The 22,845-nt window shown below is 33.8% G+C and overlaps 2 protein-coding genes across 2 annotated transcripts in view; one reads left to right on the forward strand and one right to left on the reverse strand.

Annotated features, from left to right (window-relative positions):
- Window positions 1-14,753, reverse strand: part of LOC128238202 (uncharacterized) — a 45,912-nt gene extending 31,159 nt beyond the window's left edge. The window contains exon 1 of the mRNA XM_052953849.1: window positions 14,630-14,753. The gene's annotated coding sequence lies outside the window, so the exon portion shown is untranslated. The remainder of the gene's footprint in view (window positions 1-14,629) is intronic.
- LOC128238204 (uncharacterized) lies at window positions 9,921-12,616 on the forward strand. Its single transcript, XM_052953854.1, has one exon. It carries the CDS (start codon window positions 10,803-10,805, stop codon window positions 12,003-12,005), a length of 1,203 nt encoding a protein of 400 aa, XP_052809814.1. The 5' UTR covers window positions 9,921-10,802; the 3' UTR covers window positions 12,006-12,616.
- Window positions 14,754-22,845: the final 8,092 nt, after the last annotated feature.

A 22,845-nucleotide genomic window follows, 5' to 3' on the forward strand; every position in this document is an offset into this window, starting at 1 on the left:
TAATTAAGCATACTTGTTAATGTTCATCATGTATAAATTATCATATATAATAAAGATAAGTTTTTAACGATTCTGTCGGATACGATAAGGTCTGCCATTTAACACATGTATATATTTTATAAGCATAAAACAATTTTTCAATATTTAAGTACCAGGGTACAAATTGGAATGTCTTTTGTGTCTTGCATTCAGCTTAACGAGTGAATAAATACTGGATTTGAATGAATAAATTGTTCATAGTTAAATGATACTTTCAACTATTTTGCTTGAATTTTCAACACGTGAATACAATATACAATAGTTTAGACTTTACACTAATTATTTGTTTCTTCTGCTTGCGTGGCGACGTTTAATCCTCAACCAGGTACTTCAAATACCTAATGGTGAAATAGACTTTGTAAACAATAATATAAATGAAGAAAACCAAAACATCCATGTGTTATTTGTTCAAAAGGAGTGACCTCCATAAGCCGTTAGATGGCTGAACTTACTTCAATTGTTCCAGATACATTTCTGATTATCAATATTTGAATATCATTAATAGCAATAACCAAGTCTCTTGTATTTGTCATAAGTGTACATTTGTGGAAATGCCATTTCATTAATATTATAATGAACAATTTTATCAACATAGTGAGCATTATAAACAAGCAATACTGAACATTTCAGAGTTATGTGCCCATTGCTTTAACTGTTTTAACCAGAAAGGGATTCATTTTGTTACATGTTAATGTCAGATCATTATTACCAAGACTATTTGAGATCAAACATTTTGAATCGTTATATAGAGTTGCAGCCATAGCTAGCATTTTCAGAAACCTGGCTCGATGAATATGTTACTAACCCAAATGTTAGAATGAAGGAATACAACATCATCAGAAAAGACAGGAATCGACAAGGCGGCGGTGTGTGTCTCTACATCAATTGACAATTAGCTTTCAGGGAGTGAAGTGATTTAGAAATGACCTATGTTGAAGCTGTCTGGGCAGATATACCCCTACCAAAGACTAAACTTATTTTAATAAGTTTGTGGTATAGACCATCTAAACAAAATTACTTTTTTGAATTATTTGAGTCTGTTTTTGACCCATATTAGATCAGACCTAGAATTATACATTCTTGGTGACTTTGATATTTGTCTTCTTGAAAAGAAATAATTTAAGTCAAAGCTTTTCATCAGATTTCAGACAATTGTGGTACTTCAGTTAGTAAGTTTCAATGCATAGTACACATCGATGCCAATTTAATGTCGTTTTTCGACAATTTTCCTTCTTTTTCGCTATTTTATCATCTGTGAGACAGCCCCTTTAATATAAACTGCACAAATGAATGTAAGACTGAAACATTCGCTGTTTATCAAGATCTTATTTATCAAGAAAAGGAAGTTGGGTGTACTCATTCTCGTAACCACAACATATGCATACCATTAATGATGATAATAATGAGCCGCATCGCGCGAGTTTGGGCCTTCGGATATTAATTTGCCTTTGTCATTTTATTGGGTGTTTGAAATAAATTGCATTTCAGGAAGTAATGCTAAAAGTTTTATGAATATATCACTTATTTTTATAAGTGAGACCTTGTATTGCGCATTTTGAATGCCAATTATGACGTCCCGCACTTGACGTTTTTTACGAAAGTACATTATTTAAATAATGTGCAAAATGAACGTTTCAATATTTCAGCTAGCTTATTTGTTTTTTCAAAGAACGGAATGTTTTTAAATCATTACTAAAGAAAAAAATATGATGATTCATTGTTGTATTTTTAATCCAATTGAAAACGGACAATAAATGCAGGCAAGTTAAGTTGGGACGAAACCCTTGGTTGCTATGGAAACATAATAAAGTAAAATGAAGTTAATTTTATGATCATAAAACGTCAAGGAAATATTGCGCCGATGACAATCTTTTAAAAGAAAGAAGTTTAGAAGAAATTAATATACATAGATAATTATTTCTATCATTTTTTTATGATTACTTCATTTGTAATAATTATGTTCGAAGGCCCAAAATCGCGCGATGCAGCTCATAAATGCAATACATACACTTGGTTGCTGAGGATTGAGTGCACTTACATCAAGTGGTTGTACGATATTGAGGCCATACTATACAAGTTATAGAGATTTGATGTACAAATGTGTGGTTGAAAATCGTTGCACAACGAAATAGTTCAAGATTTATAAAAGAATACCTTTTAATTAGTTGTAATATTAAATAGAACAGCACGTGTACGGAACACCTTTGTTGTTTGGAGTTGCACAACAAAATGGTTAGACACGTGTATGGAATACGTTAGTTGTTTTGAGTTGCACAACGAAATAATTTAACACGTATATGGAATACCTTAGTTGTTTTGGAGTTACACAAAGAAATAGTTTAACACATATATGGAATACTTTAGTTGTTTTGAGTTGCACAATGAAATAGTTTAACACGTGTATGGAATACCTTAGTTGTTTTGGAGTTACACAAAGAAATAGTTTAACACGTATATGGAATACCTTAGTTGTTTTGGAGTTACACAAAGAAATAGTTTAACACGTATATGGAATACCTTAGTTGTTTTGAGTTGCACAATGAAATAGTTTAACACGTGTACGGAATACGTTAGTTGTTTTGAGTTGCACAAAGAAATAGTTTAACACGTGTATGGAATACCTTTGTTGTTTTGAGTTGCACAATGAAATAGTTTAAAACGTATATGGAATACTTTAGTTGGTTTGAGTTGCACAACGAAATAATTTAACACGTATATCGAATACCTTAGTTGTTTTGGAGTTACACAAAGAAATAGTTTAACACGTGTATGGAATACCTTAGTTGTTTTGAGTTGCACAATGAAATAGTTTAACACGTATATGGAATACCTTAGTTGTTTTGAGTTGCACAATGAAATAGTTTAACACGTGTATGGAATACCTTAGTTGTTTTGAGTTGCACAATGAAATAGTTTAACACGTGTATGGAATACCTTAGTTGTTTTGGAGTTACACAAAGAAATAGTTTAACACGTATATGGAATACCTTAGTTGTTTTGAGTTGCACAATGAAATAGTTTAACACGTATATCGAATACCTTAGTTGTTTTGGAGTTACACAAAGAAATAGTTTAACACGTGTACGGAATACCTTAGTTGTTTTGAGTTGCACAATGAAATAGTTTAACACGTGTACGGAATACCTTAGTTGTTTTGAGTTACACAACGAACTAATTTAACACGTATATCGAATACCTATGTTGTTTTGGAGTTACACAATGGAATAGTTTAACACGTATATGGAATACCTTAGTTGTTTTGAGTTGCACAATGAAATAGTTTAACACGTATATGGAATACCTTAGTTGTTTTGAGTTGCACAATGAAATAGTTTAACACGTGTATGGAATACCTTAGTTGTTTTGAGTTGCACAATGAAATAGTTTAACACGTGTATGGAATACTTTAGTTGGTTTGAGTTGCACAACGAAATAATTGAACACATATATCGAATACCTTAGTTGTTTTGGAGTTACACAAAGAAATAGTTTAACACGTGTACGGAATACCTTAGTTGTTTTGAGTTGCACAATGAAATAGTTTAACACGTGTATGGAATACCTAAGTTGTTTTAAGTTTCACAATGAAATAGTTCAACACGTTTTTGGAATACCTGAGGTATTTGGTGTTGCACAACGAAATAGTTCAACACGTGTACGGAATACCTTAGGTATTTGGTGTTGCACAACGAAATAGTTCAACACGTGTACGGAATACCTTAGGTATTTGGTGTTGCACAACGGAATAGATCAACACGTGCACGGAATACCTTAGTTGTTTGGAGTTCATGTACATAGTGCATTACGCGTACAAAACAAAATTGAAGTTGTCTGACGTTTTTAACTCCTTATTTTGTTAAAGATAAAAACGACTATCAGTGAACTATGATTATACTATAGTACTATAGAGGATCTGTGAGTCGGTAAATAAAGAGTTTTTTTGGCAGATTTATTAAAGAAAATTGCGAACACGCGTCTACTTTGTGCTTGTTGGGCGATTGTACCTTGGAGATAACTTCCTTCTGAACATGCATGCGACGTATACAGTTGTTTTATCGAAAAAATCTTGTAGATCTGAGCTCGTTTCCATACATATGTCTCAATACAAAATCTGCTAACCTTCATAACTTGTGAATGATAAAGATTGTATGAAATTTTAAAATATTTAATGTATAAAAATAAACGACCAAAAGTTGAATACTTGTTTATTATGTGTATCATAGAGTACTAAAACACATTTTTTATGATTCTGAGTCCAAGAGATCACCCTAGGGACCAATCGCTTGACTGGCTAAAAATGCAGTCCAAATACCAAGAAACTGTGACTTTTATGTGCATCGGGAAAATAGTTTCACCAATTCTACTTTTTATTATCGAGCTATTCTTGACTGAAACCCAGAAACTATATGCCTAAAATTGTACATGGAAAAAAGAATGCTCATATTTAATATATTTTTAGGAAATATTAGCTATCTGTGATACTATTGTATTTGAATGGAGCCAATTAATATGTTGACCTTTGACAATTTGTATTTAAAATGAGCCCATTGGAAATAAGCTATAAAACTATCTTGTGAAAATATATAATCTTATGTTTGTTCCATTTTTATTGTACATCATAATAATTCTGTGATAATATTTTTCTTTTGTGATCGTTTTATTCAATCAATCTTAAATACATAACCATTTTATAGATGTTGAAACTTTAATTGTAATATTGTGGTGATTACTCTCTTATAAATACAACTTGTGCATGACATGTATATTTCACAAATAAAATGCAAGTAGGTTCTTTTACGTGTATTGTAGCAGATCCGCGGCCTAGTGGTAACTCACGTGACTGTCAATCCACGGGTCGCAGGTTCAATTCCCCGCCGCAATAGGATCAAGACCACAGTTATCGGCCCCCCGTTGACCGGATGTTAATACAGAAAAAGAGTGCTTGTGTTCAAGTATCAATAATTTATTAAAGTTGAATGAAAGAGAAGAAACGGGATGTCTTTTTGCATAGAGCTTAACATAATTTGACACTCTATTGCAAAAAATGATAGTTTTCAGTGTAAAAATTGGAAAAATCATTGCCTGTGGAACTATGTAAATTGGTTGTTTGTAGCCTTATTCCGTCTTGACATGCTGAGGGTCATGTAGTACTACTAAATTTTGTGAGACACCACATTGGTTAACGCTATGTTTTCTAGTAATTAAATTGTGTGTCTTGGATTGTTCTACAGCGGCCAGTTACTTGTTTTTCAACTGTGGCTGTCTTAAAGTGAAAAGCAAGGTAACCGTCTACATGAAACATAATTTATAGTAAAATAAATATTGTCTTAGGCCAATACTAGAAAAATACTAATCGTCTTCAAAGAGGGACATGAAATGCGTGACCCGTGTGGCAGTGCTTTACACCGGTGAACACTCTAACCAGTCTGTCAGTCTGTGCACTATGCTCCAAAAACCTAATAGTTTTGTCGGGTTAGCGCAGTGGTTAGCGCACTCGCTTCTCACCAAGGTGACCCGGGTTCGATTCCCGGCTTGGTTGCATGTCAGTCACCAAGTCGGACAACTGGGTTCTCCCGGTTTCCCCCACAACACAAGACCACACTCTCGTGCAACATCGTGCCAACGAGAGTGACTTAGTAAAAGTTATCATAACTTTCTTAACAATCTTTGTAAAATATTTAATGTTTAAAATTAAACTTAGTATGACTAACACATCTTATCGGAGCACTCGCCGAATCGGACTCGCCCGAGTAGAGAGTATATTAAACTTACACACTCCACCCCTTTACTTGTTTACTGAGCTTTGTTCGACCACATTATTCACAATATTCACACTTATGAATAAACTTTGCTGTTTGCTAACTTTGGAGCTTATCAGGTTTATCGCGATCTCTATCGATTTCTTCTCCCAGTGCAATAGTAGCGTTTATATATGCCAGTTTTATTGTTATTATATTATTCAACATTTTTCCCCCGGATGCGAATATATGTGTTTTTATAACAATGTTAAGCCTATCATTTTGTAACTATGGTGAATATTTAGTTTTTTACTGAAAAAGCCCGTCAATATTGAACTACCCCCTTTTGATGATAATAGAACCAGCCTCTGTGGGATTCCAGTTGCTGTTTGAGAAACGCTGAAAAGAAAACCCGATTAAAATGTGAAATATAGTCTCAATATGAGCTGCACAAATTATTGTAAGACTGAAACATTTACTATTTATAAAGATCTTATTTATCAAGAAAAGGAAGTTATGTTGAGTGCACTCATCCTCGTAACCACATCATATGCATACCATTTGTGATAATAATGAGCCGCATCGCGCGATTTTGAGACTTCGGATATAAATTTGCTTTTATCATTTTATTGAGTGTTTGAAATAAATTATGTTTCAGGAAGCAATGCTGAAAGTTTCATGATGATATCACTTATATTGCATAAGATACGTTTTTATAAGTGAGACCGTGTATTGAGCTTTTTGAATGCCAAATTCGACGTCCCTCACATGACGTTATTACGAAAGTACATTATTTAAATTATGTGTAAAATGAACGTTTCAATATAACAACTAGTTTATAATTTAATTTCTTTTCCAATCACGGAATGTTTTTGAATCGTTCATAAAGAAGTAAATATAATGGTTAATTAACAACAACAACAACAAATATCTTTATTACACTCAGGTCATACAAACATGACAACCTGAGGACAAATAAGTTTAGTCAGCAGTGTCAATAAAAGCTTAATTATACTAATACGAAGAAGGTTGGTTTTGTCTCGAGTGGCGGAAATAAAATGGTTTTGTATTTGTTTCATGGTCGTACATGTATCGAATATATATCTTATCATGGAAAAGAGGGAGACTGTTATTTTAAATATCTTTACAAAATATGAGGGATAAAAGGGATATTCAATATAGTGCCAGATTTCAAAGGCTGTGCCTTGGACAAGCATATCGTATAAATAAATTACAAACGTTATTGGGGAACTCAGTATAATTAATTCAATTTAACAAAAACCTAGAGAAATTACACTGGCTGACATGCGTTGCGTATTAAATGTTTCACAAATAAGGCTACTCTTGTCAATAGTTTTACATTTGTGCTAGTTAACAGTTCCTTGTATTTAATTGTATTTGGCCTATTGAAATAATAGGTTGGTAGGTATTTTCTTCTGACATTTGAAAAGGATGGGCAACTAGTAAGTAGTGGTATTCATCACCAAGGTCTGACCTACAAATATGACAGTATCTTTTTGCGTAGTCAACATTATTATACCTTCCTATTTCTATCGGGAATTTGTGGTTCGCCATACGGAATTTACTCATAAAGAGTTTCAAATTAGGAGCAAGATTTGAAAAGTATTTTTCTAATTCGAGGGTTTCCTTGAACAGTGAGTAGTTTTTGCCTTTAGAAGAGTTATTCATTACAGAGTGCCAATCTTGTTTAAACTGGTCGATGAAGACTAGTTTAACACATTATGTAAATTATGGTTTATATTTGTAGAATGTGCTAACCATACATTGGAAAACCCAGTATTATCTAAAATTGATTTGATGTGATCTGTCCATTTAAAAGATCTGGAATTATCATTTTGCATAGACTTATAGCAAATATGTGATAATTTAGTTTGTTTACCTCGAAGAATAGATATCCAGAATTTTATCATTTTACATTTTATGGTAATTTCTAATGGGTATCGTCCAGTTTCACCATACAACATATAAGCAGGCGTGCTCATTTTAGTTTTTGTTATTTTTCTGAGAAAACTAAGATGAACTTGCTCAATAATGTTTAGGTTTTCATAGCCCCATACCTCAGCAGAGTATACTAGTATTGGCAATATTGTATGGTCAAATTAATTGTAATTGTAAGTCTGTCGGTATATCTAGATTGTAAATACGTTTACATAGTAAGCGCATTGCCTTTTTGGCTTGTTCAACTAAATGTTGTTGTTTTTTGCGTTAAGAAAACTTCCAGAGCTTGAAAAGAATACTCCTAGGTATTTATATTTAGTAACCGTTTCTATTATATTTTCTCCTATTTTGAAATTATAGCGAGTCGGCCTATCAGTGCCAAAAACAACTACCTTTGTTTTATCGATATTGACCTTTAAATCAAAAGTACTGCAATAATTATCAAAATCACCAATCATATTTTGCAAATCTGTTTCAGTTTCACTAAGTAGCGCTGTATCGTCAGCGTAAACAAGGGAGAGTATTTTTAAATAGGTAACCAAATTTTGTTCGTTGCGTAAACTTATTTCGACTCCTGTATTGTTCAGATTAAGAAGGTAGGATGCCAAATCATTCAGAAAAATTGCGAACATTACCGGTGACAAATTTTCTCCTTGTCGGACCCCCTTTTTACTTTCAAAGAATGTTGATAGTATGTTATTATCACCGGAAACACAGGATTTGATATCGCTGTACAAATTGTATATCATACGAATGAATTTGCCTGATATGCCATACTGGAGTAGTTTTCTCCACAAATAAACTCTGTTTATATTGTCAAATGCAGAGGAAAAATTGACTTTAACAGCAGAATATTTTTTTCTTTCTATCACGTAGTAGATCTATAAGTTTATACAAAACAAAAATATGATCAGTCGTTGCATATTTTGCTCTGAAACCAGCTTGATTTTCTTCCAGTATAGAATGTTCTTCCAAATATTTATTTAATCTATTATTTAACAGCGATGTGAATAATTTTCCAAGATGACTTAGAATTGTTATTGGTCTGTAATTTTTACAATCTTGCGGGCTTCCTTAATTTTTATAAATGGGCCGAATAATACCCGCTGTCCAAACTTCGGGTATATGACCGGTCTCCAAGATAATATTAAATAATTTTTTCATAAATTGGCATAAGTGATGAGCACGTAGCTTTAATGTGTTCGTTAAGGATGCAATCAAATTAAACGGGCATTTTCCGTTATTCAAATTGTTAATACATTTTTCAATTTCACAACGGGAGAACGGCCGATTTAGTATGTCATTATTTATTGTGTGGTCTGAGGGAGGCAACTCGAAAACTTCTTGATTGCTACTATCATTCAGATTTTTGAAATGGTTATACATATCTGATAAGGGGGGTAGAGCACTGCGAGTTTGTTTTTATTCACTCTGTTAAGATACGACCAGTACTCTTTGGGTTTGTGGGTTTTTAAATTACGAAGTTTACGCGCTGTTATTTCTTTATGCTTACTTATAAATTTATTCATCGTACTTTTATAAGCGTGACTAGCATTTCTTAAGGAAAGTTTAATGCGCAAAGACCGGCTTCCTTTATATTTCGATTTAGCCAAATTATATGTACATCTTGTTTTATGACATTCTGGACCAAACCATGGTTATTATTATTATTATTGACGTTATAGTGGGTTTTGCATTTTGTAAACACCTTTTTAGAACTATTAATGAATGAGCTACTGATTTCGTCAACTACTACATTTAATTCATTTTTTCCTGTTTGAAAATTTATTGATTCAACCATTTGTATAAGAACAGCCAAGTGCTCTTGATTAATTTGTTTACAAAACATGTCCTTTTTATCAGTTTGCCATTTAGGGCATGTTTTAAGGCTGTGCTCTCACTCAGGTTCGTTTATCGTCCTATTAGTTTTTAGACGTGAGCTTACTACCAATAATGGTTAATAATCGTCAAGGAAATGATGCGCAAATGACAATCTTTTAAAAGAAGTTTGGAAGAAATCAATATACATAGAAAAAACATTATTCCTGTCATTTTTATGATTATTTCATTTGTAATAATTATGTTCGAAGGCTCAAAATGGCGCGATGCAGCTCATAAATGCATTGCATACACTTGGTTGCTGAGGATTGAGTGCACTCACATTACATCAAGTGGTTGTACAATATTGAGGCCATACTATACAGGTTATAGAGATTTGATGTGCACATGTGTGGCTGAAAATCGTTGCACAACGAAATAGTTCAAGATGTATACGGAATACCTTAAATAGAACAGCACGTGGACAGAACACCATAGTTGTTTGGAGTTGCACAACGAAATAGTCAAACACGTGTACGGAATACCTTAGTTGTTTTGTTTAACACGTGTATGGAATACCTTAGTTGTTTTGAGTTGTACAACGAAATAGATCAACACGTGTACGGAATAAATTTAAGTTAGTTGTTTGGAGTTGCACAACAAAATAGCTAAATACATGTATGGAATAGCTGAAATGTTTGGAGTTGCATAAAGAAATAGTTTAACACGTTCACGGAATACCTTAGTTGTTTGGAGTGCATGTACATAGCGCATTACGCGTACAGACTGTGACAGCTTAACATTGAAGTTGTCTGACGTTTTTAACTCCTTAATTTGTTAAAGACAAAAACGACTATCAGTGAACTATGATTATACTATAGTAGGGAAGTTTGGGTTCAATTTGGACTTGAAGCGGTATAACAACGTTGCAAAACTTTTAAACTGAACAAAATGAATGTCAGACAGGATAAATATCTTACATGAAACAATTCTCAGAGGTTTTACAGACGATAAACAGATATTGAGATGGTTATTCAATACGCTTATACATCAAATCTTATCCTGAAGTGGACCATCAATCAAAAACACTTTATACGAGCATCCGGGTTGTAATTAAACGCCTGTCCATTTTATCTTAGCCTTAAACTGACTGAATGTTGTACGATAACGTACTGCTAATATAGTGCAATCTTAAGTAGATATGGAAATTAAATTGAAACATTTTCCCGTTGTCGATCACTGAAATTCATGAGAGCTGATACTGGGAGTCATTGGAATGTATGTAACATGTTTAGAAACAAACGCAATTTTAAAGCTTTTGCTTTTATTCTTATAACGTGTGTGATATATTTGTGCATAAAAAGAATGCCATACAACACTTATTCGCCGGTTTTGTTCAATTCTTGCAACATCACGGCTTTAGATCCATGGGACGAATCGCTAAGGCCATTTTTGAAAAAGCCGTTACGTCTTCCATGTGAAGAAAAATACGAGTTATTTTACTTCCGCTCTGACGGACAGCTGTATATGAACACGTCAGTTGCGGACAAACACGGTCTCGAACTTTCAACCCAGGAGTGTTGGTTTCAAGTCATTCGGAGAATGGATGGGGACTTACTCTTAAAGATGTTGCCACGGCAACAATTGCAACTTCCGATGGAGATTCGCGGCCATATATTCCGTGTCACGTGCAATGAACGTGGGAACAATATGACAATATATGATATGGCACATTTTAATCCTTTCTTCAACGAATATGCAAAACGTGACTCCAAAATAGAAGCTGAAACTGCCAGAAAGCCAAGCATTATTATATTTGGGTTAGATTCAGTGTCAAGGTCACATGCAATTAGAAACTTACCAAAGTCATACGCGTATTTGCGTGATAAACTCCACAGTGATGATTTGGAAGGGTTCAGGAAAGTTGGTGAAAATACATTTCCTAACATTGTCCCTCTGTTAACAGGAAAGAGTCAGTCGTGGTTCCCACACATTTTTCACCTCCGTATGCATACAGACTCTATGCCTTTCCTGTGGAATGAGTCACCAGCGGAAACTATGGCGACATTCTTTGCTGAGGACAGACCGGATATATCTACCTTTAACTTCATGAAAAGCGGATTCAAGAAAATTCCGACTGATTTTTATTTTCGTCCGTACACATTGGCCATGAATGAATTCGAACCGGTTTTCGGCAAAAAATTGGGAAAACCTACGTGGGATTGCTATGGAAACAGAAACCATTTCGAAATTGAAATTGATTATCTGAAAAGCTTTTTGCAGAAATACAACAAGAGACGCAAATTCGCCTTCTTCTGGTCAAATCAAGTCGGACACGAACATTTTACATCCGTGAGTAGAGGTGATGAACCGTTTCTAGATTTTCTAAGGTGGATGGTGTCTGAAACGGATATGAGAAACACCATATTTATAGTGCTCAGTGACCAGTGACAGACTTCACTCTATTATTTCCCTATTTAATAAAGAGTAAACTATATCGGAAAAACCCCCAGATTGAACTAGCCCCTGTACTGCTACCCGCTGTCGCACTTGAACAAAACTATGAGAATGCAGGTTGATTTTTATCATCGGAGTTAGTCCATATCACTCAGATTTGTTTTTCAAATAAACAACATATTATATTCTGAAAATAAATAGCAAACAACATTCGACATTTAATGCCACGCTTATATGACAAACGACATTATTTTTATGCAATCTTAAATTAAGCATGATTTGATTTCAGAATTTTTTCACGAGTTATAGCTATTGTAATGGCATGCTCACTTAACAAAAAAATATTTTATTGTTTACTTAACACGTATCTTAATTAATATCAAACACTCGGTACTGGTAGTATTGAATATGAAAAGCACGCATATTACATTGTTAACGTGCCTGATAAATGTGCACTGACGTATGATTCGGACAGCAAAACAATATTTGTTTTCAATGAGCCAGGTAAATAACACGTACCCATGTAAAGTATATTTATAATATTTACGACATGTTATCAATATGTCATGAACACTGAAATTGGGGATTGCCAACTGCGACATAGATTTCTGCTACAAGACCACTTGATACATATTATCTTGCGAGGTCTTACAAAGAATGGTAACTTTTAGAAGGGTAATTTTAAACACTATCTGTGTCTGAAATTCTGAATATTGTGACATTGCTGTTAGGCATCCGAAACAGATGATTGTCAACAAAATGTATACTCTTCTTAATGGATATCTCTTACATTAATATTGTTTTCGTCAGATTAAACATATCAGCCCTAATGTACACCAGTTAAAAAATGATTTGTTTAAATTGTTTAAAAAACAAACTAGAAGCGCCGCAATGCGAAGAAACACGGTTTTGAATATGAGCCGTCAGAAACTATAATTAATTATAGTTTCTTTACTTTTTTCAAGAGGCGTTACTATAAAATACTCTAGTTAAGTATCTTATGCGTTTAGCTTCCATCAATTTTAACTGATGTTGTTGGGCGGAAACCATTCTTTTAATTTTTGTCACAGTGTACTTGACATTTACCCATCCCTTTCACGCTCCTTGCATAAGCTACATACAAACCAACTTCCATTACTATCCATCAATTCTAGTTCAAGTTATATGGCAGTAACCAGAAAATCTGGTTAAAAACAAGAGCGGCAGCTGTCATAAAATTCGCACGGCCTGATTCAAGGACACCAAGTTTGGTAATAAATATAATTTTAGCCAAATTTAGAGAGCGGACGATGCATTTACAATTTCTTGCTAATGTAAGGGTCATCACTCTGGAGTGACCAAGGCAACATGGCTGTTATCAAACCTGACCAAGAGATTCTGCTTATTCTCATATTGACCAAATGTGGTAAAGATTGGACAAAAGCTTCAAAAGTTATTGATCGGACAAAAACAGCCTCAGGTTATTTATATGATTAAGGAGCGATAACCCTTGAGTGACTATAGAATGAATGAATGTTTATCGTACTTGTTCGAAATAGTATGCCCATTCACATTCTAACCAAATTTGGTGATGATTTGAAAAAGAATTCGTTATAAATTATTGATTGTTCGGACATTACCGTTTATAGGTTTTTTGTTGTTTTTTTAATTTCAGGGCAATAACTCGTGATCGACATTGAAAAATAGCGTCAAGTAATTGAACGCACAACACATGCTGGACGCCATCCGCCAATACACCGTCGATAAAACTGTAATACGTCTTGTTTTATATACGGGTGTATAGAAGCAATGTAGTTATTGATTCAGACTAATGTTAACATTGACATATAAGCAAAAGAAACTAAATTTCGACCTTAGACTATTGAATAAAAACATGTTATAAAAATCAGTGCAGATACAGACATTAATTAATTAATTTTATCTAGTTGCATTTACTTAGTTATTATTTACTCCGCAAGATTTAAGCGGAAAAGACACTCACAAGTGAATGGTATTATTTGTTTGAAAATATTCCGAAGGTCAATGGTCCATATATTAACTGACTTAATCACAAGTGGGATTCCATTTACATGTCAGCTCTGTTTAAAAATAGCTATCCACAGTACACTTGCCTTAAATTGAAATAAGATAACATTTACCAGCCGTCTGAGCACCTTCAAAACAATATATATATATATATATATATATATATATATATATATATATATATATATATATAGAAGTCTCTTTATATGAATAGAAATATATGTAAATTAAGTAATCCGAGATATTTTCCGATTGATTAGATCAAGATAATAGTAGTAATTTTGGCGGACTTCCAAACCTTAAGTCCAAAGTCCTTATTTATTGCAATCAATAAGTGAATAACGGATGAATAACGAATAACAGGGGTGTACCACAAAGTAGAACTCAATATATCACGTTATATTTATAGGTAGGGTTAAATAATCTTAATTTATCAATACAACAATCTGGTCGATAAAATTGTGAACTCATTTTCTGAAAACATCAATGTTCTAATTAATGACACATATCAAACGAGGAGATATTTTTGTTTTTGTCGAATTGATTAAGATTTTACGTTGTCTGAATGATAAAAACAGAGGGCGTATACGTACCCCAAACACTTTATTCACAACTGATTTCGCAATTTTCGGTTTTCGAAGTGCGTTGATTGAATTCCACGTAAGATTTTAAAACTTCCGGGTTACCTCAATTGCGTCCGTTCCGGGTCGAGTTGGGTCGATTGCGTCCCTTAGAACACAATTTGCCATTTCACTAATCAAAACAAGGAGCGTAGTGTTCAGCTAGTATGTAGCATGTTCCTTAACAATAACCGAGGTTATGCTCTCGAAATAGGGGTACGTTAAACACTTATTATTGTTATTATTATTATTATTATTATTATTATTATTATTATTATTATTATTATTATTATTATTATTATTATTATTACTAATATTATTATTATATTCGAACGCGTTTACCAGCTGTTCATACCATTTTTCACATTGATAAAAAGAAGCAAATATATCTGGCAGCGATTGATAGGAAGTCATGTGACAATGTGTTTTATAACATAGCATACGGCGCAGGATTGATATAACCCCATGCAATATTTTTCATATATCACTAGTGTAATAACTATGCAAATTAGAATGTATTCATACGCACTGGCAAAATATGTTTTAAAAGAAATCATGTCGGTGTCAACAAACTCAATTCCACAAAGAAACAAATGATGAAGAAGGATGGGCTTAATCCAAACCAACGCCTCCCTGATCACAGCGCCAGACAATACCCTGTCCAAAATTTGAATCATTATAAGAATGACAACAATGTTCCTGCGAACCAGATTATGCAAACATCGGTACACAAGAACATTGCATCTATAACACCGATAACCACATAAATCCAAATCAACACAAGGGAATGTCTAGGATCCTGTACCCCAGTGAGAAAACCCTGTCTTCTTTTTTGCAAAATGCTCATTCTAGGCTGTTCAAGCAATGCTGAAGTTCACACACTGTCATAGTCACTGATTCCACGTCAAATCCCACTTTTTCTGATGGATTTTACAACATTTATGTAGTTCGAATTCACGGAAGTAATGTCCTTGTGCACATCCGTTAAAATGACAAAAAATGCATGCTGCAATCTACCAGCTACAAAGCGAATTCGCACTATTGAAAGCGACTGTGACGCTGACTTATGTTCTTTAAATTTTCAAACTTCAACCATCATGACATGTACACAATAGCGTGATTATTTGTGACGTCACGCAGTTATGATATTGCAATTATTATTGATTTGCTTAATCTAAATTGTTATTGTTTTTAAGTGAAAACTTTGAAAATCGGTTGATGATTGTGACATGATTTATGTTTTGTATTGTTAATAAAATGTTTTTTGTCGGGCTATTTTCTTTCCTGCGGATGAAGCATCCTAGTAAAACACAATGTAAATTTTTCTCACTATGACAAGAGAAGCGTATTGAAGAAAATTTGACATAGATTTCGACCGTAAATGAGTGATGTTAGAGCCTCGTTTTTATCGTTTTTAAACTCTCATTTGAGATCCTCAATTAAATGTATGGATCTGAATAGTTTTCCTGTTCCATAAATATAACATTTGTCATGCTAAAACAGGACATTATTTGGTAATATGTTGATGGTTTGATAAAAGAAATTAAGAAACTAAGCGGTGTAATAGTCCAGTATTTCGTCGTTCAAATTACCTACCAGGAGTCTTTAGGCCACAACAAAATGGTTTGTTTCAAAAACAGATTTGATATATAAGCTTTTTTATTTTTTCATTTTATTTTTTTATGAGGCTTCATGTAAGAACATTATTGTCATCATTAAAAATTGTATTAATTTGATCTTTCTGTATAAAGCTTAAAATGGCTTGAACTACATATCAAACCTTTCTTAACCAACGGACTATAAAAACGGAAGTGACGGGTTACTTTAGTATTACTTTAGGCCTTATATTTTGTTTTTCTTTGCAGTTACGATTTGAAGAATATTACACAGTAGTCGATATTTTTTTAACTTGTTGATATGGAAAAAGCAGATCCGACTTCGATCGATGAGGCGAAACTTTACTTGATTGCTGTAAAATCCGGTGGAGTGTATCAATTGCTTTCTATGAAAAATCTTTTGGCGGCTTTTGTTTGGAACCGAATGGACACTTAAGTTTAACTACTTTCGTTGCAAGGGTTGATCTCCGGAAAGAGGACATATATAATTTTATTTATAATAATAGTATTTGTTGCTGTAACACACATTTCAAAGTAGATAAAAAACATTTGTTTTTTGGACGAGTTATGTCTTAGTAGACTGTTATTAAAGCAACTATTTGGAGAGAGTGTTTAACTAAACGAAAACCTTTTTGTTAGTCTGGCTGTTCCATGTGGATTAGTTGTGCCGCATTTAATACTGACGGATCTGTCCATAAAGGCAACAACGTAGATGAAGATGATAATTGGAACTTGTTATGTAAGATGTTCACTGGTACGCCTTTCTTGGTTTCATGCTAACTTGTATCGGATCTTCATAATATTCAAAGAAGTTCAAGTAAAGACATGTTCATACGTACCGTGTTTGTGTGTATGCGACTACAACATATATCGTACGGTGTGTTATGAGTAGGAAAAAATCCAGAGTCAATGGTTTGTTGACGACTAAGGCTGAGAAACTTGTTTTAGGGAAAGCCACTTCCCATAATACGAGTGTCTTGTCTTACGGAAGTAAACTTATTGAGAACGCCGTGAACACTGATTCTGAAACGAAACAACCTTCAATAACTTCAACAAGATAAATACCTTGTTTCAATGTGGTTTCTAAACGGAAATAATGTTCATTCTAAGATCCGATTTCGCCCAATGGTGAGTAACTTTATTTATACCTAGCTTATTTTTATGAGTCATGTATGCAACTATCGTTTTGCCTTGTTTCAGTATATCAGAATACAAATTACCTTCTGTCAAAAGGTGAAACCAAGACAGTTCAGATGGAAAAGACAGATGTATAACGACGATCGTGTAAGCAAAGGAAGACCAAGTATCAGATCGGATTAAACCCACTAACGGAAAATGGTTTAACCACATATATTTACTTGAGCAGCTAGGAGTGTGTGTATATCTTATGCAAAGGATAAGTCATGCTGACAATGCGGACATGAATGAAGATTCAAATTAATTCTGTCATACACACATGCAGATATCAAGTAAGGGCGATTTACTTTTGACTACCACAATTACAACTACGATGACAAAAGCCTTAATCAATAACTGGACGTTGTCTGTCAACGTTGCGCCAAATCAACTAAAATCAACAAGAGTGTGTGTTTACTACGTGATAAATTGGGTCATAAATGCTACGTCGGAATGCAATAGTTTGATTTGAAAAAAAATACTTCAAACAAAGATAATTTCACTATTTATTCACCATTTTAAATGAAACAACGCGCAGTCTACGCCGCTAACGGAGCCCTGCTTTCGGTCTTTTACCAGATTTTAATTGCGAGTTTAATTTCTTTAAACACTAATACAAACCTTTTCATAATACGGAGCACTGTCAAAACACGATTTTGAAAACCGGTTTGTCGAAGTGTTTGATGAAACTAATGGCTTTATCAAACTTCGGTAATAAAACAAATGCGGGGCTCTTTAAGCGGCATAGATTGCACTTTGTTTCATTTAAAACGGTGGTGTTAAAGAAAAGTTATCTTTGATTTAAGTGTTCATTTTAAGCTAAATGCTGCCTTGTGACATAGCGTATATGACGTAATTTATCACGTGGTATACACACACACTGTATATTGATATTCAGGAATGTGACAAATGACTTCAAATTGAATGAAGGTCAAATTGTTACCTGTAAACGATCAAGTTTTAATGAGATGATGCTATGTTGTTAGCAAGCTGATGCTAGCTGTAGACACGCCTAGAATGACAGACGGGCTTCGTCTGTTAGTATCGGTATTGACAGAGTGGCTTGGTTTTATAAAAATGATCATTAATTAAGACCCAGATGCTCATTTCTAGTCACATGTCACAAACGCCGATACAGACAGTTTTGAACAAATTGAAAACACAGAGAAAACAAAAGCACGGTAGTGAGTATTGGTGTTAACAACACATTTATCTTAAAACTTTAATAAGCACTGACCTTTGCCATTGTTTACGCAATCTTCAAAGAAATGATGCGGAATTTACTCGGTGTGTTCGTATAAAGTCCATGTTGAAATATTAATTAAACATTTAAAACTTAATACCGTCAAACTTTAATCATTTGCTATACTGTTACTTGGTAGCTTTATTTATCCTTATTTATGAAATTTATAATAACCACAATCATATGATCAAAAAGAAGGTTATTTTTCTCTATTGAAATAAGTTACCCCCTATGTAATTCCGTCGAAAGATATAAGTCAGTCATTAGTAGTCACGAACAAGGAAGTTTCATTGTACGCGTGTGTTCAATGAAGTGTATACCCTTTACAATCCCTTACAATATTTACTTATTTAAGTGATTGACGTATTATATTAAATTCCCCATGCTTAAAGTATCATTTTAACTTCCTTGTTACGTATTTTGTCTGCTGTTGTACAATAACAAGGTTAATCTGTACTTGGACAGTGACAAAAAATGAACAGAAATGATGTATTCAGCACAAAGAAATGATTATTAAGTAGAAATGTTTTTGTATTTTCTCTGTGTGCAACTTGTTTTCATATGTCTCGGTTTTGCCTTTGTTTTTTTGTAGTTTCCGGGCGTAAACAAATTACAGGCGTATTTATATACTTTAACATTTGCAGGATACGGACATTCATACTTCGGATTTTTTATGAAACCTTTTGGCCGACTTTCCTACTTAAATATATTAGTGGAAATCCAAAAAAAATGTTTTTGTTCCCTTTATTTTTTACATATCACGTAGAGCAGTGTAAAAAGGTAAACATCTACTATGTTATTTCATGTTCATCACGTACTCCATGTCAAATAAAAGATGCAAACAAATAATACGAAAATATAAAGGGAAGTTAAAAGCATAAAGATAAAAATAACCCCATGAAATAGATTTAAACTCGGTTACTATGAACTTTTTATAAGACTACTTAAAATGTCACTTGACACTTATTGGGATAAAATCACATCAATTACTTTTAGCGATTGAACTTAACTCAGTCAAGACGGTTATTAATAATTAACTTCCATTCGATTCGGGGCAATCATGCACAATATTAAACGACTTTATTTAACTCACCGATGAGCCTCATAGGCTATTAATGGGATACAAGATCCAGCTGTATATAAAAAACACGTATTATCCTTCGTCGATCTGGTCAGCCTGTCACTCTGCGAACCTTAACATGGATGTATTCTAGTCACGTGATTCTCAAGATGTCCACGCGAAAACCAATACTGTTAGACATACATGTATCGTACTTTTGAACCTTTATTTATAATATACAACTCGTATATATACAAAGAAAATATTTGATCTCGAATGACTAACGTTATAGTAAAAATTATTCGGTTGTGTGTATTTTCCAAAGGATGGGACATGCGCAGTGATTAATGAAAATGCCGCGAACCTGAGGATTCGTACAACATTTAAATCATGAAATAAAATACAAATGCTGTGTGAGACTGGTGGACAATCAAAAGAAGCATTTGAAGTGGTTCTGGTTCTGAAAATGATTTTGTTTGTTCTTACTTTCATAACTCTTTTGTTTGATTTACGTCTAGTATTAGTTGTGTGCAATTAAGGATTTTTATTCGCCGAATGCTTTACAAAATATTGTGTTAGGAATCAATACCATGTTGATTACGACTTTCTTTCTTATATCCGGCCTTGTAACATATTTTAAACAAGATTTGACAGATTTGTTGTTAGTTTATCCATTTCTTCTGTGGTATCAAAAATGCTATTAACATTAATCCACGTGTATCCGCGAAACACATGAATAAATTCCCTACTATATTTTCATGAAATAGAGTTTATATTGTTATAATGCTTCTCCAAATATCACTGGCGAGCTGATGCTTTCCAAATATCTGCACTGGCCAGCTGTTAAAGGATATTAAACAAGCGAAACATTCAGTCACAAGTCACCAAGTGAGAAGGCCTCAGTGCACGAGAATAGCTCGCATCTCTCCATGGCTGTTGGTTTGCACACTAACTTTCCAATCTCATGCACATTTATTTTGCGTTCTTGTTTTTTTGGTGTTAATCTAACCGGAAACTTTAACTTTCTACCGTTTCCATCTTTTTGTAAGTTGTAGTACAAGTACTCGGGCAGATTGAGATCATCGAAATCCCCAAAGTCACATAGCCTACCATTATCCCCAAAGAAAGCACGATAAATGTCTAAATCCATCGACATTAAAAATTTAGGAATCTTAGACATTAGACGTCCCTGAATAACTAATATAAACGAATTCTTGAAACTATCAAGCCGGCAATGAGATATATTTGGAGATGCGAACGTCCTTATGAGCTGCACGGGTATATGTGATAACGATTCCCACGTAATGTCCACCTGATCGTACCCTTGTCACTTTACAAGGTATTCACCTCCTTAGTTAAATGATTATTATGTTTTGATAGTTTTTATGCAAACCATTCATTGAAAAATATATGAAGTGCAAGCGTCAACTACGTTTTGTGTACAGACCAGCGAAAGATATATTTTGAAAATGGTTTGATTCTTGAAATATCTTAATGAATTTTGATATACTAACAGGTAACGTTTTTGTCATGTTTCCTCCACACAATACGCTCAACAATGTATGTTTCTTCAAAAACATTGGTTGTTTTTGGCTTTTCATATAGACAATACTCTCCTTCATGCATTATTTTGTAGTTTATGTTTTTTTGTTGTCTCTGCATTAGTGACATTTTGCTTGTTTACGTTAAAAAGCGGTACTAAAAAATAAGAACAGGAGGGGTGTGCTCCGTTAAGATTGTTAGTCATTTTAGGCTTTTGGAGCATAGTGCAAAGACAGAATGTAACAGCACTATCACACGGGACCCCCATTTAACGTCCCTCCCGGAAGACCAGTAGTATGCTTTAGTGATGCGACGGGGAATCGAACCTGCGACCCCTGGATTGATAGTCAAGTGTGTTATCACTAGACCACGGATCCACCACCTGTGAAATATGCATTCTTTCGTAATTAATGTTTTTACATTGTCTCAACATTAATGACATTTTACTTGTTTATGTTTAAGACCGGTACTAAATGATAAGAACATCAGTTAATATTTCATTTTATCTGCCCTTTTCCGAAATTTCACACCCATTTTTGTTTTAAACAGCTATGAGAAAATAAAAAAACCTGTTATAATAAAGGTGTGAAAATGGCTTTAATGAAATTACTTTGTAAACGATAAATTAAAGACTTCAAAGGGACACTGATTATAAAATATCAAACTAGTAAGTTTATCAGAGATGGTTAAAGACCTCAGTAATTTATCAACTAATGTTTCCCCTGTAGAATGTTAGTATCTTCCATGGCCGAGAGTGTAAGATAGGTTCATCCCGACCCGAGCGTAGGGTGTTTTGCGTAAACAAGGTTTACCGAGTTTCCGCAAAACACCCTGCGTGAGGGTCGGGATGAACCTATCTTAAACGAGCGGCTATGGTAGATGCTTTTTCTCCCACCTCAGTTAAACAAAATTAAGTAAAAATGTATTTTTTGCTGGAACTCTTTTGTGCGTAGTAAAAATAATACGTATGGATATTTGATAATTCGTGGTTGTCCTGGATATGCGCGCATTGATTCAGATTATGTTAATATTCAAATCGGTCTTTAAATAGTCCTGATCGGAGTGGAGCATTATTTCTTGAAAGGTGCGTGAAAACTTTTTTATGGCGACATTTGAAGCGAGAAATAGTTAATTAGCATTCGAAATATTGCCACAAGAAAAGGTTTCTATGATGCTACAGACGACAATCTTCAACAAGGGAGGTAATTACAATGTGATGACCATTGAAAAGGAGTTCCATACGGGCATTTTATCTTCGCCCGTGGGCAAGATAAGAATTTCTAGCATGGTTAAATTATTGGATCTACCTATCTGAGGTGGGAGAATAGCTCTTCTCAATTAAGGCTTTTTTAAAACCGCTCAAAGCTGAAATTTTCTACCGAACTTATAATAAAATGACGGGTTATCTTTCTGATCCTCATAAATTCTTGATTACTTATCTGACTTAACCATGCGTCCAAAACATTTATAATTGCTATAATAGGCTGTCTCTACGCTATAATAGCACATATAGGAGAAACCGATATCTCGCCGTTATATCGTCAGTTTAAAA

This window comes from Mya arenaria, chromosome 6, assembly GCF_026914265.1.
Source record: "Mya arenaria isolate MELC-2E11 chromosome 6, ASM2691426v1".
NCBI classification, from domain to species: Eukaryota; Metazoa; Mollusca; class Bivalvia; order Myida; family Myidae; genus Mya; species Mya arenaria.